The sequence below is a fragment of the Coloeus monedula genome (assembly GCF_965178545.1).
Source record: "Coloeus monedula genome assembly, chromosome: 7".
Classification (NCBI taxonomy): Eukaryota; Metazoa; Chordata; class Aves; order Passeriformes; family Corvidae; genus Coloeus; species Coloeus monedula.
In genome coordinates, this window is record NC_138787.1 from 3966247 (window position 1) to 3994013 (window position 27767).

Genomic DNA, 27767 nt, shown 5'->3' on the forward strand with positions numbered 1-27767 from the left:
CCCATTCCAAGAGCCGTGGATTTTTATCAGTGCTTAATCATGTGTATGAAAAGTGTTATTTGTCAACAGCAGGTTAAAGGAAACAAGCTACTCAGGGAGCTGCTGAACAAGGAAACTGGGAGGTAGTGATGCAGATCAGCCATTAGTTAGCGTTTGCTGCCTCGAGTCTTTCTAAGCCCTGCAACTGCCATCTAAAATGGTTTATTTGTGTAGAACACAATTACTCCTTTTCTTTTTTTTTTTTATTTTTTTTTCATCCTTGGACCAGTAATTTCAATGTCTGTGGCATCATGTCCCTGATTTGGGAAGCAGGGTGACCATTGCTTCTAGGCAGGTGCTGGTGAAGCTTTTTTCACTGACTGTGTGGATCTGTGCTGGGTGGGATGGTGCAGGAGAGCCATGCTGGAGAGGTGCCTCTCCTGGATCAAGGAATTCTTCTGGAGCCTCCAGCACTTGTTGAATTGCTTTCCCTTGCCTGATGCTGAAATACGTTCATCTGATTACCAGCCTTCACTGTAGAGGCTTTTCCCTTTCAAGGGGAAAAATGAGCCCTTACCCCTTTTTTTCAAGTTTGTGTAGCTTTTCTTTCCTCTAGTGCTGAGGAGTTTTTTCAATTTTCTGTTTGTGTTTATTCTTGTTTTCCTGAAAAAGCAGCAGAGGATTTTGTGTATACAGCAGCAGAGTTAAAACAATCAAAACAGTAGGACTTAATTACAGATTGGCAAGTCAGTAATGCTATTTATAACACATGTGTTGTATGAGCAGTTTCTATTTCTTAGTCAAATGCTCTTTTCCTACCTGTCTGAAAGTCATTCCTGTATTCCCAAATTCTGGTTTAGCTTACTAATGGTAAGTTTAACAGTTTTTGTTTGAAGGTTACACCAATATAGGACTTCTAGTTTCTTTCTTCTTTTGCAGGCATGAAAATACTACTAATAAAAACATTTTTGATTTACACTGTTAAGGGTGTTGATTCATTTCTTCTGTGAGAACTGGAGAAAAAAAAGACAAAAGCATCAATTTCAAACTCTAGCCCCTAGGACAGCTACAGAATATTGTCTTCAATTTAAGAAGAAAAATTTTAGAAATTCCCAGGGGAAGCTTCAGTATTTTATGGACTGAATCATTGAAGTGGGATATCAGAGTCACCATTCTTTTTTTTTTTTTTTTAATTTTTAAATAAAAGAGCTCCAAAGATTCAAGGAAAAAGAACATGTTAAATGTAGAAAAGAGTAGAGAATGCTATAAACATAGCAGCTCTAATTTAAACCCAACTTTATAAAAAGAATATTTTCATGTGTATTTTTATTCCATTACCTCTTGCTCCAGTAAATACTCCTGCATTTCTCCACATCTTGTACAAAAGTCTTCAGAAACCAAATGTTTATGCATGTATTGGATTGCAGCCTGCTTTGAGGTGGAAATCAGCTTTTGAGAAAGACTGTGCAACACTGAGTGTCTGTTTGGTGGAGGAAGCTTAAGGGGACATGGCTTGTTAACTGAAAGTGCAAGAGGTGCATTGTTTCTCTTTTTTGGTATTGGGAAAGAGCTGTGTCTGCTGCTTTGTGGTAACTTGGTTTTGGTTTTTTTTGAAAGACAATGACTGCTTTTTCTCCTTTGCTTTTTAAGATTTGAAAAACCAATACCAAGAGTAAATACGTATTTATTTTTGAAAATACCTGCTGTTACACTTTTCATAGGCTGTGCACACAGATGAGTAATCAACATATTTTAAAAAGAAAAAACAACCTCTGATTTTCCCATAATGGTAGCTAGCTTTAATCAAAACTTCAAAACCTTAATGTTATATTAAAAGCAATCACATTTGCCTTCACAGAACAATGTGGGTATGAATAAACCAGTTTCTTAGGGAGCTGAAGACAGCAAGATCCCTCCCGGGGCGAGGAGCCAAGGTGCATATTAGTTGTTTAGCCAATGAGCAAACTTGCAAGTTAATAAGAGCACTTAATAATTCTGTTTTAGTGCTGAACCTCTGCTGCAGTGGTGGGAGGCCCAAGGTCTCGAGGCACGGCAGTGCTGGAGCCACATCCCTTGGAAGAGCAGGCAGCAGGAAGATGAAAGATCCTCCCCAGAGCCGCCGTGACGTGTGCGTCTGGAATGGGAACAATAAATAATTACTGGGTGGTTCTCGCACAGATCTCCAAGTGCTTCTCAGACAGCAGGAGCTGGAATTTGTTCCCCCCACCATCGCACACAGGACTAAGCATTTTTCTTCTTCCAGCTCCACTGTAGCCTGCAGAGCAGCCTTTCCCCAGCCAGAATGTAAAAGAGCACCTTATGATTTGAGTTTAAGATGATGTTCTTTGTTCTCCTGGTGCTGGGGAGCCTTTGACAAATGGTTTAAAATGGGAGCCTTTAAGACTTCCCCTGCTTGCCTGATGAAGCAGCTGTTATTTTTCTATCTGCTGGTTTTGGCTGACAGAGGATCTCATGTTGTCAGTGTCTGTAGCTGTGCAGCACCCTCAGGAGTCAGAGACTTGCTGCTGTGTCTGTAGTGCCAGTGGAGGCCAGGATAGGGATAAATTGCCCAAGGGAACAGAAAATTTTGTGGCACAGCAAGAAAATTACGCCTGGATCTTCTGGGTCCCGGATCTTGCTCCAGCCACCAGCAAATTCTGCTCTCAGAATTATAGCTCTCCTCTCCTGTTGTAGCATGGTTACTGTATTACGAGGTGTGTGGTAAAGTAAATTTAAAAAATACCACAAGAGACCTAGGAGTCAATAAATGACAGGGCTTCTGGAAAAACTGGGGTTTTAACTTGGGAAATAGGGTTCTCTTTATCAGGTAAAGATCAGAGATGGTTTGGCTTTAGTAGATGAAGACCAGGAATGCAGGAAACATGTATCTATTTCTTTTTGAGAGATGTTCCATGATACACTTTGTGCAGTACTTTTTCAAAGGCAAGTTAATTCAGCTGGACCATTCAGAGCTATAGTTAAGAAGCAAACTTACGGTTCTGGTCTTACATCCAAAGAAGGCTGTTGTAGAATTACAGCAGGTTCTGAGGAAGGCAACTCAAATGATCCAGGTGCATGGAGCTGCTGCTTTATAACGAGTGTCTAAAAAGTCTGAGACTTCGCTTTGGGGAGCTGACGGCTTTGTGATTTTCGTGTGAAAAATCAGGAAGGCAATGGATGAGTTGAATTTAGAATTACTGATCAGTAAATGCTGCGATGCTAGAGCAAGGCCACTCGGTGAAATAAGTACAAGGTTGATTTGTAAGAGATAAAAGAAAGGATTTCTTTGCACAAGAGGTGGTGAACAACTGGGACTCGCTGCCTTGTGAGTCTGGAAAGACAGGTACTGCCAGCAGGCTCAAAAGGGTTTGGCCAAGCCCAGTGGAGGACAGGTTCATAAATGGCTAGAAAGGGACCTGACATCCCCAAAGCAACACCTGTGGGTTGAGGGGGATGTTGAAGGAGAAGCCAGGCTACCTCCTTGCCCTTAGGATCATCGCTTTTGCCATATAGACTGGACTGCCAGGCCACTGGCATGTCCCAGCCAGACATTACCGGTACTTAATAGACACACTGGATACCTTCCACAAGTGCCCAATTCACATTCAGTTAGTGTTGCAAATATATGCACTACTGCCCATAGCATTTTCTTTGTGAGGTATTTGTTTTACACTGGGAAGGAGACAGAAGCTGCTTAGAATCCTGAAAGTTTTCTGATTTTCGGTGTAAATGCTTATCCATGCCACAGTCCACCAGGAACCCTGTTACCCATTACCCTGCTTTGGCAGAAGTGTTGCAGTTGCCCACACAGGGAGCAGGAGGTACCACCAAGTGTCTCAGGTGATTCAGCTGTCTCAGGAGGCTCCAGCTGTTGTTCTTCTCATAAAAATGGAGGTGAATTCAGTGATAGTGAGAACAAATTACTCTCTAAGTTATTAGGGCCAAAAAGGCATCATCACATTAGGAACTTTCTTAGCTGCCCTGACAGCTATTTTGTCTGTCTCCTTGAAAACTTGAAAGCTTGCTGTGTAAAATTGTTGTGTATTATCTTTAACAAGTGGCTTGGAATTCACTCAGAGTGAACACACCAAACTTCCTAAAGATGTAAAAGTTTCAGGCAAATATCACGAAAATAAGTATTTATCACACAGTGCTGTCATCCCTTGTCTTAAAGACATCAGGAAGCCCTTTCATGACCTTTCTTGTGAAAAGGTAATGAGGAAAACATTTCTTGGCTTTTTTATGCATTTCTAATCAAAATGATAATGTGAAAAAGCAGTTGACTCTCTCATAGTATGTTTTATTTCAGTCTTCTCTGCTAGTTTTGTGCAACTGCTAATATCTCGTTATCATCATATTCTCCTGTCAAGATTTCAAGGCAGGAGGGAGCTTTCTGACAGGACAACTTTGCTATTGCCTGGGGAAGCATATTTTGAGTTTCCCAAGATAATGCATACTTTCTTTTTAGATTCTGCCTATTTTCAGAAAAGATCTTAGAGTTAGTTCTGAACATGATGAAAGTGCAAAACCTGTTTGTTTCAGTTTTCATGCACTCCTTTTTTTGCAAGACATTTGAGTACTGTAAACTAGCAAGAAAGAGCAGAAAATACTCTTCTAATTAAGTAATATACTAAATATTCCCTTTGCAGTAATACTCCTGTTTTAGCAGTTAGCCCTTTTTCTCACTCCCAGCTGGGAACATGTTCTTCTGTTTTTCATTATGCTCTAGAGAGTGTTTTGAGCCTAATTGGTAGAAGGACAGATCATTTCAGGGCTTGTCCTGTGGGCTTTTTTTGGGGCATGAGACTGTCTTAAGTGGGACCCTGGCAAGCCTGCAACTGAATCATGTTCTCAGTGGCAGTATGTGCTTCTCTCAGAACTGGAATGATTTTGGAGGGGAGGCTGTTTCAGCAGAAGTTACTTTGGGGATTTCCTAACTCTCCCAGGACAGTTCTGCTGATGCACTATCCCAGCTTTTTATTTTAAAAATACATTTTGCTTTGAATATTTTCCTTTGTAATATATATTAAATTTTTCTGACGGCAAATCAAAAGGAAATATTTACATTTGCTGAAATGAAATGCTTCAAGTGATCTGAAAAAGGGATCTTTTTTTGCCAGAGAAATTTAAATTTTTGACTTTCAGCTTAAAAGACAATGAAGTCAGACTTCAGATTCTCCAATCTCCTGAAAACAGGTCTTGCAGGCTTCACCTAACATGGTTATGAAACTATTATTGCCCATGTTTTCTCTCTGTAGCAGCTCTACAGCTGGATTATTTTCTCATCTACAACAACATGTCTTCACTTACTGGTTCAGGAAACCAGGCCAGATAATACTAATGATTTAATCCCAAATCAAAATATCACTTACAAATTTATCTCTCTCCTGCAGCAATTTAGTGCTGTGCAGTGGAGATACTTCATTGGCCAAACCAGTCAGTGCAGAAAACAGTGTTGGGCCAGCAGAACTTGCATAGCTATTTTGGCACTCTCTGGATGCAGCAGGATTTGTCAGAAGAGCTTGTAAATACATAATAATGATAAAATCTCCCATTCCTTTGGGGCTGTGGTCCTCATACTACACCACTGAAGTTTGTTAGGGCTTTGGCTAAAAAACAGTACCTCCTGTTTTTAAATCAGGTGAGCCCTGCGTAGTTACACTGTGCTAGTGGTAGTAAAACTGACAAATACCCGTATTTCTTGCTGGAGTGGCCAGCCTGGGAGTCCCTGGAAATGCTGTCTTATCTGCCTCCAGATAAGATGCCTTATCTGCCTCTCCTTGGTTTAGGAGAGACATTCTCTTCTAAGAGAGTTTCAAGTTTCCTACATCATTTTCTTTTCTCTTCCCAGTGTTATAATTGATTTCAGGAATTAGTCATCTCAAGGTGGCTTGTCACTGGAGTGATTTGTTGGATTTGAATCTTCTGTGATGTCACATTGAAGAAGTTAATGAGTAATGTGCTTCTTCTGTTGTGAGAAGTGAGAACATGAAGTGCGCTGTGACGGTAACACCGCCCCTTCCATTGGGGTCAGCAGCACAAGGTGCAGCACTGGAGTCTGGGCAGTCCTTGGACAGACCATCAGATCCAAGCCTGCATCTCCCAATGCTTTAGCAGGATTCTGCTAAATTCCACAGGCACTCAAGAAAAGCATTTTCTTAGTGCCAGGCCCTTGACTTTTACCATGACCTATCCAATCCACTTTCCCAGAGGAAGCTGCAGTTGGGCACAATGCGTGGCATTCTCCAGGCATGCTTATCAAGTTTTGGACTCTCAAGAGGCCAAAACTCTGGCACTCTGCACAGACCCCTTCTACTGGCTGTTAAAATCCGAATGAACACAGAAGACCAAAGGAAACTAAGCTTCTGTGAATAAAATGGATCGAACCCAGAAAAGTTTGAAATATACCCCAAAAAAATGATGAAAACCAAATGAGGTTAGATATTGGTACCAAAAAACTTAATATATTTTATTTAATAGTAAAAGAGGTAAAGAGAAAGAGAATAGGAAGGAAGGAAGGAAGGAAGGAAGGAAGGAAGGAAGGAAGGAAGGAAGGAAGGAAGGAAGGAAGGAAGGAAAAGAGAAGAGAAGAGAAGAGAAGAGAAGAGAAGAGAAGAGAAGAGAAGAGAAGAGAAGAGAAGAGAAGAGAAGAGAAGAGAAGATGAGAAGAGAGAAGAGAAGAGAAGAGAAGAGAAGAGAAGAGAAGAGAAGAGAAAATGAGAAGAGAGAAGAGAAGAGAAGAGAAGAGAAGAGAAGAGAAGAGAAGAGAAGAGAAGAGAAGAGAAGAGAAGAGAAAGAAATAGAAAAAGAGGTGTGTGTGGGTGGGGGGAAAGGGAGAGAGTGATGGGTTAGGTAGAAACATATCATCCTTCCGAGGGTCCCAACAACCTTTCATTGTTCCCCTCCATCTGGTCTTCTTGGTGGTGAGGGTCCCCTGCAGCCCTGCTGCCAAAAAGTCTAGAATTCAGTGGATTAATACACATTTGGGCCAGGTGAGAACACCCACATGCCTTCCCTGGGGAGGGAAAGTTTGACACTGTCCCTTGCAACACTGTGGATCTGTTGCATCATATTGCAGTGCTCTGGTGCAGGGTCTGGGGACCCCTTTGGGGAGGCCTTTGATGGGCCATGTCACCCCCTCTGCTGTCCTTCACGCGGCTTTTCCGGGGATGAAGAGGCCCCACAGCTGAGCTGATCTGCACAGTGGAGGATGGGCATTCACTGCCTCTCACCAGAGGCTTTTTCACTGCACACCCAAAGCCTCTCTCCCCCCAGCCTTTGGTGGAGGGTCTGTGTGAGCCTGGCAGCTGACAGCCCGTGGTCTCCACTCTGAAAGTGCTAAGCTTGATCCCTCTGTGAATGTATTCTTCTCCCAAAGCCCAGACCTGAGTCACTTTATCTTATCAACGTGCAGTCCAGCACCCCACTCAGGTGGGTTTTGGTGGTTTTCTCTCCAGCTTTTATATAGTTTTGCTATAATAGGCAAAAGTCCATAATGAAGATGTTTAAGCCATAAATTCTAACGTTTCAATCTCTGACACCAGCGGCCTCAGTTCACCTCAGATTTCACGTTGTTCTCCCTGAACTTCACAGGGATGGAGACTGCACGGGTACAGCTTTCCCTCTGCTTGGTCCTTGTTAGAGCTGAAACATCCTGCAGCACTAAAATTGGGTGTTTGTGATTACTTGACAGGAGCAATCTCTCTGCTGGTTTATTTCTGACACCATGTCATCAAAGCTCTCCTGAAACAATATGCACTCACGTGGGAGCAGCAGCATGTTCCCAGTGCATGGGCACACTTCTAGTCCTGACATGCTGTGGGGTTTGTTCTGCCTTGTTACAAGGAAATACGAAGCAAGCAACCTGCCATTACAGAAATGGGGTGGCAGCAGAGAATATTAGTAACTGCTTCCTGTTGGTAGGATTTTTCCAAGTAAGAAAGAATCCACATTTGGAAGGTCTTCAATTTTGCATGAAATACTGTGGAGGAGGGCTGTGAATGCTGCAGCAACAAAAGCCTAAGTTCTTTCTTTGCTTTAATTCTGAAAGATAAAGCCCAGACATGGGGAATGAGCTATTACTAGAAGTAACAGAATAAACTGGGCACAGAAAAATTTTGGTAGGAACATTTTTCCAATAATAATGCTGCAGCCTTCAGAAGTGTCAAAAATTCTTTCTCCTGATTTACTTGAATTTGCCCAGAGAAAGCAGTTGGGGAAGGGACTGTTCAGATTGTTTGCAGGTGTCAGTGTTATGCCAGCTCCATCTTCTAGATGGCCTTTCTGTGCAAACTGGCATGCATAGCTTGTTCCAGAGCAGAAAATTTCATGTTCAGTTATGCTGAACATTACTGTTTTTTCTCCAGGAAAGTGTTTTCATGAACCATTAAGTTGACACTTACTTTATGTAGCCCTTTTGATTCTAAAAAACCCCCAAGACCCAGAAATCAAAAGCTCTGCTCCAAGCAGAGTGTATTGAAAATAGTCCATGTGTTCACACTGCCTGTGTGCCCAGGTACGGCATCAGGCAGTCCTGCAGCAGAGACCACTTCCAGAAGGAACGCAGGGACCATCCAGCACGAAAGCAGCTTTGCTGAAAGTATCCCTAAAAGGCAGTTGGCATTTATCCTGATGGAGCTTCTTTCTCCTGAGTGGTGACTTGTGACCTCTCGAAGAGAAGGGCGAGTACCCTGAAAGTCAGAAGTAACATGCCTGGAGGGCAAAGCTGAAGATGTAGGGCAGGATTTGCCAATGCTGTAGATAAGCACGGCTCCTTGGGCTGGAGTGCCATGCTAAGTCCTCAGCACTGATAAAGTAAGGGCACTCACGTGCTACTGGTTTCAAAGGTGCTCTGATTTAAGCCACACGTTGCTGGCCTCTAGTGGGCCAGGTGTAGCCCAACCCTAGTGAGCCACCAGAGCTGGCTGGACAGCCCTGCTACCTGGTGATAACCCTTGGCAAGTGTGGGGAAAGGTAAAGGATAGGGCTGCCCTGGGAGTGTTGCACCACCTGAGGAATCCCTGTGAAACAGGCATCTGGTGTGAGATAACAACCTAACCTCTATGGGACAGGCCTGGCAGGCACAAGTATTTAAGGGCACCCTAGACACAGAGCAGAAGGTCTTAAAATAGCTCCCTCGGCCTTGCCAGCCAAAGGTCATTGCTCCCCAGCCTCATGGTGACAAGACCACAAAGCGTCACCTGTAACTGAAGTGCAAAGGCAGACTGAGGTTTGGAGAAAGTTGGTCTGTTACTTAATGACCCCTTTCCAATGCTTGGGGCATTTGGGGAATGAGTAAGGCATGGGCCCTTTTTTTTTTTTTTTTTTTTAATTTAAACTTCCTTTTACGTTGGAAAGTGTCACTTTTGATTCTGGGTGTAATTTCTGGGAGAAACTTAAAAACACCATGACCCCTCAGAGGAAAAGAAACCTCAATCAGAATCAGCAATATCAACAGAGGAAATTGAGAATGCAGTATCATGTCTTCCAAGTGGCAAAGCATTGAGACCAGATGGCTTCAACTCAGTTTTGCAAGCACTCACAAGAACATCTGGTTCCTTGAATGCATCAGCTGTTTCACCTCTTTCTGAGCTGCAGTAAGTTACTCGTTTCTCATGTTGCCACCTCTTACACAGAGTCCTAACGAAAGGCTAAAATCAGTGTGCAATCCATAACTACTTAGGCCTGTGACTCGTCAAGAAATTGCATCTTACAAGTAACAATCAGCTTTATTTCCTTCAGACAGTGATAACATCAGGAAAACACTGTACCTCAGCTGTTGGGAAAACTTTCCAAGAGCCTTGCTTTGATGAGATTTGTCCCTGGCTATACACTGCCCCCTCCCCCGCCCCCCCCCAATATTCATGGCACTGCTGACTTTTCAGGGGGCTATTTTAATTGCTTTGGAATATAAAATTCAATCTGAATTTTAAGAGGGAGATGGGAAATCCTGTGTGGAAGCTACTTTTTGTAGATTTTGAATGTTTTCTCATGATCTCTGCCTTCTTTCACTGTTTATCATTGTGTATTATGCAATGAAAAGAATGCTGAGAGAGCTGGTGGTACTAGAAATTGCCTTGGATTGGTTCTTATCACCAAATGCCTTTCCTTTGTGGCCTTTGCACCAGAAATATCACGAGCAGATTGCTGCCAGTTTTGGTTTCTGGCCTAGAAACCTCACGGCTGTGCCAAAACCAGTATTAAGCAAAAAGCCTAGGAGTGTCATATACTGTAGTTGTAGCTTTCCTGTTTTAAATGTGCTGTCTTGGGTGGTAATGGGATGGATTGCAGATCGCCCTGGGCTGAAGTGAGAACACACTCATTTTGCAAAAGGAGTGTATATACGAGGGAGAAGGAAAAAATGGGATGTTTTATGGGGTTTTTATTACCTAAAAACCTGCAGTCATAAGTAATGGGTATGGTATTTGATCCAGCAGTCTGTAGGAAGTAGGAATCAAGGTGAGCTTCATTCTGGAACTGCATCCTGTGGGTTTTCCCTGTCTGTGCTATACAAATGCAGAGTATTTCAGAATTCCGAGTTCCCTGCATTAATACCATTTTCTCTCCCTCTTTCTGTTTTGGTAGATGCGAGTTGCTCTTTCTGCTCGTTGATATAAATAAACCAAAGAAATTTGTAACAATTGATTTGAAAGACTTCTAAGGTGTCATATTTGATTTACATATTTGATAGAGGGCATGGGCTTACAGTATCCTTTGGACAATATACTTTTAGCAGAGCTTATGACGTTTTGGGTTGTGGGGTTTTTTTGAGCAGTGGTATTTACTCTTGGAATAAAGCAGAGCACAAAATTGTTCATACAGCCAGGAACTGATCCAACAATCTATGAAGGTAGCAACACTGGCATGTGTAAGTGCATTTCATCCAGTCCTTTTGTTACAGCAATAGTGACATCTTAAACTGGAGAGGTTTTGGCAGAAGCTCCCAAGCACTGGGTGTTTCTTTATTTTGTTGTTATTTCTCCATTTGTTTTTAATGACAACCTTTGGCACTTTGACAGATGCCTTCTGTTTGCTACTCCAGAGAGCAGGCATGGCCCCTGAGAGCTTGGCAAGACAAGAAAGGTGGTATGTGACAGGTGCTAGAGCAAAGGACATCATATCTGTACTGAGGTTATCTCTACAATATGAATCCCTTAGAGAAGTAAAGCTTTGGAAAAGACCCCTTGCCTGCCTTAACCAAAAATGGGCATTCAAGCCCATGCCAGAGGCTGCTGTCCTAAATAAACTAGTGCTTGTGTCTTCTCACGTCATTTTCCATTCCCAACAACTTTTAAATTAGGTTCAATCTATTTATATTTTTTTCCCCCTTGCTTAGACTTTTTAGAGGAATGATTTTTCATTCTTCTCACACAGCTGAGTTGGAAATGGACTTTTGAAGGATGATGGTCCTGTCAGTGATGGAGAAATATGGAGTGTCAGAGTATGATGAAATATCTTCCAGTTACTCTGGCTTTCTCTGTGGGAAGCTGGCTATCAGCCAACTGCAGTAAGCCCTGGAATATTCCCTAATGAGTGAAAGCTCCCACCCCTGAGAAGAGGCAGCAGGGTAGCACATCAGCAGGTGTGGCTTAAAATCTGTCAGAAATGAAAATACTGTGTGCTTCTGTAGGACTGTGGGTGTGCAGAGTGGTCAGGAAAGAGAATTTGAATTCACTGAGAAGAGGGGACACTTTCCAGTGACCTCATTTTGAAATCTAACCCCACCAGTGCATTCTCCGTCTTCCCCAGATCTGAGTGGTTCTGAAATTCTGGATTGCCAACTGATTGCCACTAAATAGTCAGCAACGGCTTTTAGGGAGAGGCAGCTGAAATTTTCTGTAAGTTTCGTGTCCCATAAACTTGCAAACTCTCTGGGATTGATCATCTGGCATTTCAACTTCTGTGTGTATACAGAGATGAAATGCCTATAAAAGGAGCCACATTTAGTAAAGTGAAACAAACTGAAATCCAAAGAAACCAACTCTTTTGTGGTATAATAACATGCCACCTAGGCCCTTTCTAGGTTTTTCTCCTTGATTATAGGTGTTAGCTGCTTCATTGATTTAATTGTATCAATCAAGTACTTTTCCAGTTCCTAATTGCCAGGCTGGGAGCTGATAACTAAGTTATCTTGGCTAAGAAACTGTTCAGGAATGACAGTTATTTGGGTATTAATTAAAATTTTTCTAAAGGCCTTGATTATTTTAAAATTCACATGAGTCTTGTATTTTTTTTGCCTTTTAGAGCATTTGATTGGCCTTTAATGGGTCACTTCATTTTGTACTAGTAAGTAATATATTAATAATATATGTAAGCACTGATTTTCAGCAAATAAGAAGTTCAGTAGTGATAGAAATATTTTCAAGTTACCCAGGATTATTTTATATTTGTTTCAAATGAAAATATTTTAAAGAGCAATTCAGTCAAATTAACACAACAGGTATTTCTGCAGAAGGTGATGATAAAACTGTTGCAGTAGAGTTAAATCTAGTTGTTATTTGAAGGATGCGGTGGCTGCTTGTGCTGCTCATGGTATTAATTATTGGTCCTTGGTGGAAACTCTCATAGGCCAAAGTAAGAGAGACATTTCAGGTCATCCACATGGATTTTTCTGGTTTTAAGTGATACAAAAGGAATTCACATGTGCAAACAATCACAGCAAATACATGAAAACATTTGAGAGCAACAGCAAAACATGTTAGTAGTCTTTGAGAAATCTCACTTGCATGGAGAGTGAAGAAACTCAAAGCCTAGAGTTAATTTTTCACTACAAGTTTCACCCCTTACATATTACACCTATTTGGCACCACCAAAAGCCACACTCAGGCCAAAATATTGACTGTAATAATTTGCATAATTAGGCCAGGCTTTGGTTGTTAGTACAATACCATGTAAAAAAGACTGGATGTGTTTTATTTAGAAGGATGCTGACACATACACAGGGTTTTCTAGCAATTCATCATTTCCAAGCACAAGGTTAATTACACAATGTATCAACAAACTAACAAACAGAAACTTCTCAAGTCAGTACATCTTTCTGCAAATCCAGAACCAAAAGCTAGACTCTTCTCTCTTTAATATGCATTTTTCAAACAGTGAGAGAGAAGCACAGAAAAAGTTCATGTTAACATCCCATCCAGTTTCTGCCACGCCTCCTCTCTGACCCAACAGGCTCTTCACAAGAGCGAGAATGTAATCACCCTGAGTAAAGCTTGGCATAACCCTCAGCCAGGGGAAGCACATGAAAGCTCTCAGGGCAGGTCTGCTTTTTAGTTCAATGTCTTGTTTGCTCAGGCAAAGAGTATTGGATATTTATGAAGAGTTCAAAATTACTGGAAAAAATTCTGAGGGAAAGAACAGCATGCTTTTTGTATCCCTTATTTATAGAGCCCTATCTACTCTCCAGCTTCTCTGCATCCAGGATACTTGCATTGAATTAATTTCTGAGCTAGGTATTACTGGAGGAATAATAATAACAATAACAATAATAATAATAATAATAATAATAATAATAAAGTGTAGTGCACCTCAGAGGGAAAAAAAAATCATCTTGAAGTTGCCTGTATGGAACATAGTTCTGTATTTTGTGGGATAATGGCACATGCTGCTGATAAGCAAAACTTCCCTCCATCAGTGGGATGTGGGTTTATCATTTTCTGATAGGCGCAGTTGGTTGTGTATCTGTGTTCATGGCTGATTGATAGCCTATATAAAAGCTGTACCAAGGGAAATGCTTTTGCCTATAGTGGCTTCTTCTTTATTGGATTTTTAAGATACAAATTTAATAAATCTCAGTTTTAATTAACAAAGTAAATATAAAACTGAGTTATGGGTTTAAAGGTAAAATTTGCAGGAACCCCATGACTGCACGGAAGATCAGATTTTTTTTCAGCCTTGAGACATATTTAGTCTTCTGTTTGTTCTTGTCTGGCAGAAACATTTCATATGCTAGGAAAGGTTAATTGTTTCTGAAAAGGAATCAAAATCACTGAAGAAAAAAATCCTTAATTTTTAATTATAGGTGGTTGTTCATTATCATAAGGTTGTTCTCCTGTGTATTTGATGTGTGGCCATATTCTTCTTCTGTCTTATTGTAAAAGAGTACAATGGGGTTTTATGGGGCTTTTTTCTTAACTGAGATTTCTTTAGATCCCTCTGAGTCCCTAATATGCATCTGGCAGATTTAATTTTAATTTACAGTGAGGGTGCTACGGTGGCCTGCTGGCACTGCTGTGCTCAGGAGAAGCAGCTGGTATCTGGTGCTTGCATTCATCTGCTGAACCAGCTATCATCTCTGTGTCAGAGTTAGGCAGCTAAACTCAAAGTTCAGGTTCAAACGTGCTTGGACTTAAAGCACCTCTTCCATAACTCAGGAGCAGGTGCAGAAGAGCAACTGCAAGAGAGGTGTCAGCACCTGTGGCACGGTCTGTTGGATCCTGGCGATGCTGCCAGGGCACTCTTAGAGCTGCCCAGAGATAATATATCACATCCCAGACTGGTGAAAGTGTGAATCCAGAGATCTCAGAGTAGCTTCTGGAGCCCTGGGCACTTTGTCCCTCTTGTGCCACATGCTGGCATGCAGTCAAGGCCATTTTCTCCTTTGTTCACATTACGGGAAGGGGCAAGGCTGGAGCTGGCTCGGGCTGAGCTGACACTCCTGTCGGTCGAAGGGCTTGGGGCAGGGAGAGGAGCCTGAGCTGAGCTTGCTTATCCAAATTCTTGCTGTCACCCAATTCTTCTTCCCCAGTGAACCAGCCTAGCCCTTCCCAGACAGTTTGACACAAGGCAAAGTCACAGGAGAGATGCATACTGTGGGAGATGATGCTTTTCTGCTCTTGCGCGTCCTCAGCTGGGGCCCTGCTTTGGTTGAGACCTGTGCTAGGCCTGAGCACTGGCCCCATCCCAATGAAAGTGCTGCTTCTCTAACCTTGGGAAAGGCAGAGGAGGAATAGTGCTTCTTATTTGCAAAAATTCCTCAGCACTCCTAAGCTCCCCTGGAAGTACCTGGCAGCTTTTGGGTGAAAAATAGCCAAACATCTAAAAACTGTAGAGCAGAGCTGGCAACACACAGGCACCCGGTGCAGTGCCCCAGTGGGAGTTTTGCTGAACCATTGAGGAGTATTAAGCTGGAAGGGTTAGAAGGGTTAGCTTTGCTTTCAAAAAAAAAGTGTCTTACAAACGCCCAAACTTGTAATTAAGTCCTTAATTACCAGGATGGGTTTTAAGTGGATGTTGGTCCAATTCATGTGAGAGTATGAGCTCTTTCCAAAATGCACATGTACCAGCCCCATCGTTTCCAGAGATCACTCAGACAAAATGAGGAGACAGCTTTTAAGAAGGTGTGGGGAGGGTGATTTGGTAGCCTTTTTATTTTCTTCTCCTGTCACTGTGTTCATGGAATTGATTATTTTCTCTGAGCACCCACCGAGGTGCTCAGCGTGTGTGGGACTGTGTCTGGGAGACTGGCTGGTAAATCTGACAGGCTTTTTATTATCTTTATTTTCATTTAAACATTGGCATCACTTCTCATTGCTTTCTATTGGCTGTAATTAAAGATCCTGTGGAATTAAGAAGCATTAAATTCCTTGAGATTTCAGCCTTGGGAATTTGCCCAGAGGCACACAGCTTACAGGCCTTCACCAAGCTTCACTTTCCTGGAGTCTCCTCCCCCTCCCCTGCTTTATCCAAGTCTTTGTAAAAAGGAACCATCTTTTCAGTTTTTCTAATTAATTGCTCTTGCCAGCCAACAGATGTTTTGTAGCCTTTGAAGACCAGGCATAGTCAGGTTTATAACTTCTGTAGCCTTACACTGCCTATGCAATTTGAACAAGGACACCTGAAGCTCAAGAGAAAGACAGGTTATTAAAGACAGATAAAGAGTTACTATAATTCAAGAACACCATCCCTCCCTGTATTGGATTGGATGAATATTCCCATCCCTTTACCAACATTTTTTTAAGTTCTGGGCATGGTGCTTCGTGGCCTCAGAATGAAATTATCATTCAGGAGATCTAGTAGAATTATTTATTTGTTTATAATTTTTGATCTTAAAAGCCGCGGTAAGAGAAGCCATAAAGGTAACTTTGGGCAGTGCAGGGGAAGAGATTCAGGTGAGAACCTGACTTAGCTGAGCCCTGAGACTGGGAGACGAGTTGCTTTGGTTCCCCCTCAGTGACCCTGCTCACAGCCCCGTGGGCTGTTCAACTGTTTGCACTCTCTTGTGTAGGGATATTTGGGAAGGCCTTTGGCAAAAAAATTACCAAGAATTGTTCTTACTGCTAAGGATAGCAGTTAGTACAGCAGATTTGGTGGGTCAGGGCACTTTATCTTCCCTCCTGTTGTCTACATTATTAAAAATGATCTCACTGAAACAAACACCATCAATCAGTGCCAGCTGCAGTTTAGCAGGAGTGTAGACAAGGACAAACCACACATTTGCTGCCTGCAGAAAGAAAGTGTTTGGGCTGGTTTAACTGCAGTAAAACACTGGAAGCAAACTCACCCTTTTGCCAGGAAGAATATATATTCTGCTATCAAATATGACCAGGAAGGCAACCCACACTCCTGGATACAGAGCAGGAATGGGTCAGAAAATGCCACTACTGAGAGCTGAGTATGTCCTGTTAGCAGAGACATAGATCTCGCCGCAGTTTTACTTCCATGTCACAACAGGCCACAGCATCTCTCCTGATCTACTGCAGCATCACTGAGAGCAGTTTGGGTTCACTGCAATTCCTCTGCTGGGGGAAGTAAGGAGTGTCTTGGGAGAATGTTTGTAACCATCAAAATATTGATGGAAGGAAAGAAAGAAGAGGGTTTTCATTGTTGCTTTTAAAAAGACAGAACGGAGGGTGAGATGTTATTAAAATTAGGATTGGTGGAAGATGAGAAGGGCTCCTATTTAAGAGCAGGCAGAAGAACTAGGGAACACTTGAGGAGAGTGATGGTGAATGAACTCACCCTGAACTATCTCTTCTGCTTAGGACTTTGTCACCCATTGCTTTAGCTCCCTGTATCCAAAGGGCTTATTTTGGCATTAATTCACATGTGCTTATTTGCCTCACCTGAGTATCTGGTTCAAGGTTAATAGTTTAAAGAAAATTGGCCAGAATTCTGGATTTCTTTTACATAGCAGCCACATTTTAGTGGCTTCACTATTACGTTATGACAGATGCACAGAAAATGGCCATAATAAGGTCAAAAAGGTGTGGTCAAATATGACTATCCCAGAGAGCATGTGAGTTTGGGGGATGGAGAACTGTTACCAGGAACCGGTTACCTGTGTTACCACAGGGTCTGTGGCTCAGCAGCATGGACAGGCTCCCTGACGCCCCATCAGATCTGAAACCTGTTTGAAATGTGCATTCAAAAGCAAGAAGCAGGACTGACAGTGACCTCTTAGCAATTATAGCAGTTAAAGGGGAAAAAATAGGAGTTGGGCTAGTAGAGGCTCAGACCTTCTCAAACGCATGAACTTAAAAAGAAGGCCTTACTGATTACTGTGATTAACATGCATGTTCCTCAGTTTACAGGCTTCTTTTGGTTATCTGGCTGTTCCCAGACTCAGCACTGGGAGAACAGGTGCAATCCAAGGTCTTACAAATTGTAGGAGCCAAGGAAGAGTCCCTCCACAGTCGTCTGTGCAGGAGGAGGATTTTCATGTCATTTGCCCAGTTTCAGCACAGGAGAGCCAGGGAAATGCAGCGGCACTTCCTACCTCTGACAAATTTCAATTAAAATTCCTCTTTGAAGAGTTGGCACTGTATCTCAGGAGAGGTTAACAGCGTGGCATAGAAATGTGAGAGCATACTTGAACAGATCCCATCCAGAAATTTTAAGCTCAGCAGACACAGACTCCCCTTTCGAGCCCAGAGAAAAGATTAGTTGGGTTATGCAATTGCTGGAGCTGGCATAAAACCAGCTGCATGCCAATTACCAGCCTGAATGCAAATACTTGTACTAAAACTCAGGATGCAGCTGGACGTGGGTTTGGGCACCCTTCCAGGATTATTCCAAGCCACATTATGACAGTTTTGAAAGAGAAGGGCTCTATGGAGCCAGTAATTTTTTACAGCCTTTCAGAAAATGGAGTAAAGTACCACTACATCCAGATCTTGACTATTTTTTTCAGAGAGAAGGAATTTCTGCATGTTGATGCCAATCAGGATGTACTTGAGGCACTTGCACTGATGACAGAAGGCCATCAGTCTGTTTGCCAAGTTTAAGGCCTGAGTGCCAGATGTGCTTGGGATAGAAAGCAGCCTGCTTGGTTTGTCAGGGGCTGTATGAAAAGAGTTGGAAAGTACACCACCAGATAATGCCAGAGCTGAAGCTCCTGGGGGGACTGCAGGGAAGTCCTGCTGCATTCAGATGCCCCTGGCCCTGCTGAGGTTTCTGCTCCTACTGCCGCTTGACTTCCCTGTGGAAGGCAGGCCTGGATGCAGCAGCAATGCCAGACAAACTGCCATGCAGCATTTAGTCTCATAGAAAGAGCTGATGCCAGGAGAACAGGGACATGGCAGTCTCACAGTTACGTATCTCAGCTGATGGAAGGGATAAACTGAGAGCTGCCACCAGCATACATGAAACATTACACGATCATTTGATCAAATTATTATATAGCATATGTCCTGACAAGGAGAGGCTTTTAAAATGCTTGGGTCTGTCTTGGCAACAGAAAAGTGAATCAGTCAAAGAATGCAGCCTCATCCTGGCTGAAGAAATGAGATGAATATCCTGTGAGGAGAAAATTTTGTGAAAACAAAGAAGGGGAAGAAATAAAAGCAAGTTCTCTCAGTGCCATTTCTCAAATTTGGCCCACAGAGATGATGTGAAATGTAAGATAGTCTTCAGAAGAGAGGTGGTTTCTTTATGAGTTCTGTTTGGCTCAATGGACCTCGTAGCTATTACGTGAACCCAAACATGAGTTGCCACTTTTTCTGTCCTGGAGTAGGACTCTCTCTCCACTGCTTCCCCATATTTCCTCAGATTCCCTTGAATGTTATCTGCCTGCCCTTGACATCAGGGAAGGCAGGAGGTGGGGTGAGCCCGTGTTGGAGCAGAGGGACAGTAAGGTTTAGGTTCCTGTGTCTTACACCAGAGCTCTGAATGGCAGAACAGCGGGTCAGAGGTGGAGGAGGATGGCTGAAGGATGCCTCTGCAGTCTTACTCCCTGGAAACCTTGACTGGTGGCTCACTGAAGAGTTTGTGGAGGAATCTGCAGCCAGTGGAAATGACGTGGAGGCACTAGGAAGCTCTGCTGGTAGTAACTTACGTTGTTGTAGGGCTGGCAAGTAAACACACTGCCCCTCAGGAGCAGGAGCCCCTCACCTGGAGAAACATTTCAATCACAGCAAAAGCCCCTGGAGAAGTTATGAGGAAAAATGAATGTGAAACAATGGTGGTGAGTCAGGAAGGGCGGCTTGGTTGTGTGTCAGCTGATCAGTGTGACACTATAGGGCATAGGTAGCATTTCAAGAGGGCACACAAACTGACACCAAGGTCTGCTCAGCCTTCACTGAACAAATTTGGAGGGTGCCTGATGCAGAAAACAAGGGTCGTGTTGTGAAAGACACAGGCAAGGCAAGCGCTGATACAGCTGCTTTGGGTCATTACACCAGATTATGTCTGATAGGATGCTCACTGTTAAAGATAACCAGACAGCAGAAAAAAATTCCGGTACTGGGGTATCCGTCAGAGCCTCCAGGCTTCCTGGAGCCTGCTGGGACACCAAGGAGACTTTGCCCTGTTGGTGCACCCGCTGAACAGCACCTCACCACCCCTTCTGCTCCTTTTGTGAACAGGGCAGAGGAAAGATGATTTGGTTTGAATTCAGAAGGTTTTAATCATGCTTGAATACTCAGATGTCCACAGCTGAAATCCATACTCGGAGGTGTGTTTTCTGGAACAACTGGAAGGTAAGCACTGCCCAGGAGTGGTGTGTCATCAAAGGACTCTGAAGAGGCACACACCAGTAGCCTGCAGAACCAGCTCACCTCATCATGAGTGTGCTCCTGTAACTGGGACACAGATACCCCCATCAGGGAGGTCTGGGACACCTGAGGATCAAGTCATGGTTGCTGTGAATGAAATGAGTGCTCATTCCTGGCTTTTGGCATATTGCTGCTCTTACTGAGCTCAAGAATGTCTTCTGGGGTGAGCCAGCGATGTGTCACTCTCTCCCTAGACAGTAATTTGAAACTCATCACTGATTCACTGCAGTGACTTAAGTGAATACAATTTTCTTTTTGCTACCAAAAATCAGAAGATTGAAGGGCAGCAGTTTTTTCATTCATCTTAGTCCAGATGTCCCCTTTGCACGAAATGGGGGACAGTGACAGTGACATAGGTTCTGTATTTCAAATACTGGAGCATTTCTTTATACATGCACGTGACGTGCTTTTAAAATATCTTCCAGGTGGGCGTTTTGTATCATCAAATGCTTACCAGTAGATAAAAGTTTAAAATTAAGTATACTTTCATAAAAATTGAGAGAATGGATTGCTAATGGAGTGTTGTGAGTACTATGGTAGTAGATGATTAATAATTGTAGAAGGACAAAATAATTTGGTTTGGAAGGAGTATCTGGAGGTCATCTGGTCCAATCTTCTGCTAAGATCAAGGTAACTCCAGACAAGGATCAGTTTGTGCATTGCTTATTAGAATCTCTAGAGATGGAGATAGCACCAATTCTCTTTCTGGGAACAATATTTTTCTGAACTTTAATCAGAGTTTCCCATGTTGCAGCTGGTGCCTGTTGCCTCTCGTACTTCGGTACTTCTGAGAAGAGTCTGTGTTCCTCTATAGTCTTCCTTTAGGTAGAGACAGGCTGCAATTAGAGGTCCCCCCTCTCCAGTCATCATTTCTTTAGGTTTGTTCTGCCTCTTACCTTGACTTGGAGAAATACACAGGAAGCCCCTTGGATTGTTCCAGCTGTAAGGTTTATATCTGTTAATGTACCTGTCAACCCCATGAATTATATTGAGTAAACAGTAACTCAAGGCACTTGGCTTCTAACACCAGGTTCAGAATTTGACTGGACAAAGGGAGGCAATTAGCATCTCGTCCTGAAAATTAATATCCCTGTAACAGAGCCAATATATTACAGGAAAGCTCCTCACCTGCAAAGTCAACAGGGTCAAACAGCTTTTCAAAAGCTTATGATGGGAAAAGAATGAGGTGGGTAAAGCTGTAAACTGGTAGTGCTGTTCCTGCAGTTACCATCTGCAAAGGAAATGGCAGAGCTGGGGCTGGTCAGACAGTGTTTTGTCTGCCTGGTTATTTAACATCAAGGACATGTAATGCTGATGGCAGGGGTGTGGTTAACAAAAGTAACCTTGATTTGAATCTCCCTCATCAAAGCAGCGTAATTATTACAGAGCAGAAAGCCTCCACCAGAGTGGAGGGAAAGGGAATGATTTAAATGTAAACCTGGGCCTGGGTACTTCAGAGAATCAAGATCCAGGTAGGCAGAAGCTGCTGTGGTCACTGGAAGGTGGTTTAAATGGAGAAACCACTCAGATCAGTGAATCTAGCAGGATTAGAGACAGAGACCATTTCCTTTAGCACAAGCCAAGTGTATTGAGTAAAAAAGCCAATTACTCTTCAGAGCAGGACTGTTTCTGAGGAGCAGAAGCACATCTTAAACTGAGTTCACACCCAAGTGTTTTCTTCCATTTGGATGGGTGGAGGGGTTTTGTGTTACTCGTTGGATTCAGCTGTTGCTACTCTCTTCTGTAGTATTTTGGATCACTTTGTCCATGCACAGAACCCTCTGGGGCCATGTGTTTGCATCTTGTGCCCAGTGGCCTCAGGGTGCAGGGTGAAATGGTGTCCAGTAGCCTGATGCAGACGTGCACACACATACAGGCACTTCCCAAAGAAAAAGATGATCATGGAACAAACCTTGTAACTCTAGGATGTTCATCCCAAAGGGCTGGATATTTTGCAGCATTTTTTCCTTTTACAGCGTTAATCTGGTAAATGATTTGGTGTCTTACTTTAATATGGCCATGAGAAGGAAGAATTCAAGGCATGCACAGACAGAGGAATAGTCCAAGTACAAATGTGTACTCTGGCTGAACCTGTTCATGAAACAGATATTCCCTTTGGGGAGATGGCTAAAAAAGAGTGTCCCAGAGCCTGTTGTCCTCTAATGAAGTAGCTGAATGGTTGCAAGAACCCTGTGAGCCTCTCTTCACACATCTCTGTGGTGATAAGAGTACCCCTTCCGACTCAGTGAAAAGTAATCAAACGATACATTTTTACTTAAGCAGCAAAAGAAGGGGCTAGAATTAGAAGATTTATGCTCAGGTTCTACCACTCAATGTTTGTAGTTATTGAGCAGTTGGAAGTACAAACCCACAGGCTGCACATAACACTGATTGCTTTTGATAGAAAAAAAGAATATCTTGCTGTTACCATCAAGCCTTGAAACTGACTTCCAGCTAATGACCCAAATAAACTGTACTTAAAATTGTGTAATTGAGATCGAAGGCTGTCTGGGGCTTCTAGTTGGGACACAGATTCCACATCCATGAGCTTTTGAGTGTGGTCATTGAGCTGAAATGGAGAAGGTTAAAACTCTCATTTTCATTACCAAACTCCCCCCATCTCGCAATACAAATGTGACATTTCAATTTTGCACAGTCCAACTCTTCTTAAATCATCTGTATAAAAACTTCAGATCTTGATTGATGATGGATGAGCTATTGTCTCCTAAAGCACCCAGTTCTCATTACCCTTTAAGACAGAGCTTATTAATGATGGACCTGAAGTGCTTTCCCAGTGGGTCATCAGCAGTGAACTGTGCTGAGGGATCAAAAGACTTGGTTTGGCATGAAATTTCCAGGCCAAAGCTGTTTTCAGATAATTCATTCAGCATCTTGGGTTAAATAGGAGAAGAGATCCCCGTCACTGGGGTGCTTATGGTGAAGATGCAGCACTGTCAACCTGCAAAGGTGCTTCAGCTCTAGTGAAGCTGACCTTGGAAATTCAGGTGTCGTCAACATGTGTTATATAATACATACATGCAGGATATACCTGTATGTGGTGTGATGTAAAAGACAGCTGCTTCCTTCACAGCCAGTCAGCTGGAAAGGTGTGAGATATATTCTGGTTTGCTTTTGAAGTGGTTAGAGTGGACATGCCCCACAGTTTTTCCTAATTAACTCCCTCCCCTTTCCCTGCCCACTTCAGAGCTAGTTCTTTTCCCTCTCACCATGCCATCTTCGAGTTCATCGTGCCAGCTGGTTTTGTATCACCAGAGAAGAGCTTTTAATTTGCAACCTTGAATAGCAATAGTCGTTTTATAACCAATTCTATAACAATTTTGGAAACAGATTCTAGAGCTAAATAGACGTTTACAACCCCCACTGCATATAAACATACATGAGTAACTTTCACTCCAGGATACATTACAGAATGAGAACATGTATTGCCAATTTAACCCACATTAGAAATTGAATAGCAGACCATGAGGGATTACCCTGTACACAAAAAAATGTCAGCTCAATAAAATGCCCTTTTAACAGATGGAAGAAAAGTGGTTTCCCTTTCTGGTCTAAGCAGACGCTGCTCTTGCAGAGCCAGGGTCCCTTTGCCTTATTTGCAAAATCGTATCCTTCAGGTGGCTGATAATGTGTTTTCAGTGACCCCAATCAGACTTTGAGTACCTTTTTGGACTTGGCAGACTGAGTATGAACCGTGTGTGATGTACATGTCTGTGTTCCTGGCCCTTTAGTGTGAGGTGCTTGTGTTTCTTGGTTGCCAGAGACCTGTATGTTTCCATTTCTCCTGTTAGTATTGTATGATAGGTTACCAAAGTCTGTGGGAATGATTTGCTAGGCTAATGAAAGCAAGAAAATAGCAGCTATAACAACAGATAACACATTTCTGATTTAGCTTCCTGAGTAAATAACCATTTAAGAGAATTTTAATAATATGCAGATGTAAGTTCCCCACAATAATTTGACAGTAATAAGCAAAATAATCACAGAAGTCAGTGGCAAGGACACATGCTGATTTATTTTCATATTACTTTGGTTGCAGAATTATACTGCTTTTAGACCAGTAGAGTAGTTATAATAAGGAAGATGATAAGATTTGTCATTCTCTTCAGAATCAAGTGACAAAAGCCCTTGGTGCTACTCCTTTGCTCAGAGCACGGGCTGCAGCCCTGGTGCCAAAATGTGAGATCGTGGTACTCTAAAGTGGGACACCTCCCAGAGAGATGTCCAAAGCTGTCTGGCACCTCTATGAACTCTTATCCCAGAGAAAGCAAGGGAGTCTTGGGCTTCAAAATCCCCTTTTGTACCTTGATGTCCCTGAGCAGGGTGGAAGCCCAAGGATAGCACTTACTGCTAGCGGAGTCATACTTGGACTAACAGTTTTCCAATGTCACAAAAAATTGTTTTAGAAGCCAAAAATACTCACCCTCAAATGGTATTTAAAATATGTTTTACTCTGAGCAGGTTTTGGGATTCTTTGTCTGGAACTGGCTTCTTTGTTCACAAATTCGCTCAGGGACTTGGCATTCTCTCTTCTGCTCCAGCATTGGAAAGAGTTTAGCAAAGAGGCACCTCAGGTGTTGCACACATGAGAAGAAACCTCTTTTTGCCTGGCTTCCATTGCTAGCTCACCTGCACAGGCAGAGATCCTGCCTTTCTCTTCCTGTTCATTGTTTAACTTTATCTCTCACTTTCAGGGCTGTAAATTAAAATGAGATGATGACTTTATGATGATGAGTTCATTTTACAGCAGCTCTATTGTATATTGATTACAGTTGTGCTTCATTTGCTTAACATGTAACAGGGTTTATTAGCTCTTCCCAGGCATTGTTCTTGCTAAGAGAGGGCAAAGAAGTGCAAAATGGATTTTGAGTTTAAGTCAGTGAAGCCAATGCATCTGTGCTGATTTACACATGTTGAGGACTTGGTGTAAAGAAAAGTAGGACAGCAGGTTGGATTGGGAAGGTGGAGTGGAAATGAGTCTGGGTCCCAGAGAGCAGGGAGAGTCAAATACAAGTGCTCTAAAGATTGTACTAAACTCTGAACTCTGTTTTACTTAATATCGACAAGAGCCCACCTTTGATATTACTCACGTTTATTTGCACCTCAGCACGTCAGTAACCTGGAAACTTTAATTCTGTCACCAGTGAAAAATGGTGCAGTGCAGGGCAAATGAAGGTACTGTATCCCATTTTTGGGAAAAAGCAGCAGAAACTGCACTTGCTATTCAGTGATAAGGCAAGTCAGAGCATTTTTTGTGGTTACTTTTAGTAAATCACTGTGGGAGGTGTTGGCTTCCCTGAAGTATAGCTTTCTGGTTACCTTTATGCTGAAAAAAAGTTCTTCTCCACAAACTGAAACTATTAAAATTACTTTTAGTTTGAGGTCCTGCTATACAAGAATGCATCGAAGTTCCTAGCAGGAAAGAAACTTGGATAGGTATTGTCATGAGAGGATGCTCTGAAACCCAGAAATTATGCCAGTTCAGTGTGCCAACTGATAGAGGAACTATGTAGAATTGTGTGTGTGTTTAAGAAGCTATAAATGCAGATTTTACAGGTTTTTTAATTGTTTTTATGTTACCTTTAATCAAAATCTGGGCCATAATGGATTAGGTAATCTGGTGTAGCTGGGACAACACAGAGAAATGATCACTAATCATGATTTCGGGTGTTCTTCTTTGAAGTCCCCCTTTCTCCCCAGAGCAAAATTGTTAACAGATGATGTATGGTTTTTTTCTGTGATCATAAGACTATCATACAGACAGATCATTGCTATATGTCTAATCTGGACTCTTTTTCTGGGTAAGATTATTATCACTGTTTTCATTTATAAGCTTCTTTTCAATGAAAAGCCAAGCTTTTAAACCAGAGGTTTCTAAGAAACACTAATACTGGTTAATATGGCAGAAATATGTATTTACAGATGATCCTTTATTTAATACATTCCTTGATTGGGGGCTGTTGTGGCCTGTAAACCCTGAAATTTAGAAAAGAAATAAAATGCAGTAAATGTTCCTTGGTGTGTGTAAATGTTTGCATTGCCACTACAGCTTTTAAAGGTTTTCCTGGCGTATGAGGACTATCAGACCACCTTAATCATTGCTGCTACCACAGTCAGGAATTACTCTCCATGTCTCTGTGAGAAATGTGGCACTCTTGGCTCTATAGCAGCACTTAATGCCATTCCGAGGTGCCATTAGTAAGTGACCTTCAACATTCCTCTGCTGAGGCTTGAATCTCTGACACTGAAGGTTTTACACTCGTAGATGCTGTTAACTTTCATGAAAGTCACATGCATTTTCTCCTGCTTTGGAAATAAAAGAGACAGGTTAAGTAGAGGAATTGTGAATTTGAACAAGAGTTTAGAGGGTGAAAAAAATTTTTTTTGCTCCAGAGGAAACCCTGGTGCTACAACCAACAACTGTAAGATCATTTTCTTGTTGAGACTTGACGAATCAAGTCTTTAGAGACAGGGCAACAAAGTGTTTCTTTTTTCAACAAACTGCTATAAATACGAAAATAAAAAGAAAACCCAAAAAACCACACAAAAGCCCCACAACCTAAGAACCACAAAACTTTCACCTGTTTAAAAACCATCTCCCTTTAACACAAAGCTTCCAGCAAGGCCTGTCAATAGGAGTTTTGGATCATAGTGTTTGAGATTTGGATCATTGCTATGGAGTAGCTGGGTGTTTTGGATGATGGTATTACAGCAGCACAGGCTGCAATTAACATCTTCTCCAGACCTCATGCTGATGGGCCCCTTCTCGTGTCTTGTGGGCTCAGCACAGCACAGTTCTTTATTATAGGTTTTAAGCATTTCTGCAAATTAATTAAATGCAGTATAGTGTGATTGATTGCTTGTGTTCTTAAAGTAAGCTAAGTGTTGAAGGTTGTTTTGCCCACAAAATACAGAATTGTTCCATACATGATCCCACTGGAACAAAAGGTAAACAACTGTGTGTCAGTCTTCGTCAGGTTTCTTCTGCATGTGAATAAAGGGTTCCTGTTTACAAATACTGTGAGCTGCTTGTCCTCCAGTTTTCAGATTATTAAATCAGATTACAGTGAGAATTTTTTTTTTGCATTTCAATTTCATGCCCTCTCTCCAATACACATTTAGCAATAGATTTAATCAGCTGTCTGAAGTCTTACAAATATTTATTCTCTTGTTCTTCTGCACAGAGATACTGAATGGAGGGGTGTATGTTGGCCAGAACAAATTTCTCTGCTTTGCAGACACCATTCACTGGCAAGACATCGTGCGTAACCCCTGGGCCTCCAACTTCACTCTGGTTCCGACGAATGGCAGCTCAGGATGTAAGTACTGCTTTTATTCTCAGCCTTGTCATCCCCTCAGCATGAAACAGGATATATATAGCCACAAGTTTTCCCTGATCCTCTGTTACAGAGAATTATATTGGTAAATTTTCCTTTCATTGTTCCCTGCATTTTTCTAAGTTTGTCTACTGCTTGGAGGACCACTTAGTCTGTTCTCAAAAACAGTGTCTGTAGAGGGTATTTGTGAACATTATAGATTCTCTGAATTTTCTCTCATCTGCTTTCTCTCTTCTGCATTTTCTTTTTCTTCTTTATTGCTAAAGCCACTGTGGTGCTGCAGAAGCACAGATGTTCTTGTTTGCTTTGCATTTGTTCCCGCTGCTCAGGCTGGTCCTTGAGTCACAACGGTCTGTCTCTGTCACCATAATTAGCTGCTGGAGTAATTATGGTACAAGCTTACGGATATTCTGACTTTAGACGAGAAGGGAACCTCAAAGAA

General features: G+C 42.2%; 1 protein-coding gene across 2 annotated transcripts in view; it reads left to right on the plus strand.

Annotated features, from left to right (window-relative positions):
* ERBB4 (erb-b2 receptor tyrosine kinase 4) overlaps positions 1 to 27767 on the plus strand; it is a gene marked incomplete at its 5' end in the record, with an annotated part of 570202 nt that overhangs the window by 353430 nt on the left and 189005 nt on the right. The window contains one exon of one of the 2 annotated variants that reach the window (XM_082284612.1): positions 27173 to 27307. In XM_082284612.1, coding sequence (XP_082140738.1) covers positions 27173 to 27307 — 135 coding nt within the window. Of the gene's footprint in view, positions 1 to 27172; positions 27308 to 27767 lie in introns of those variants that run through there. The other variant, XM_082284613.1, reaches the window with a different exon arrangement.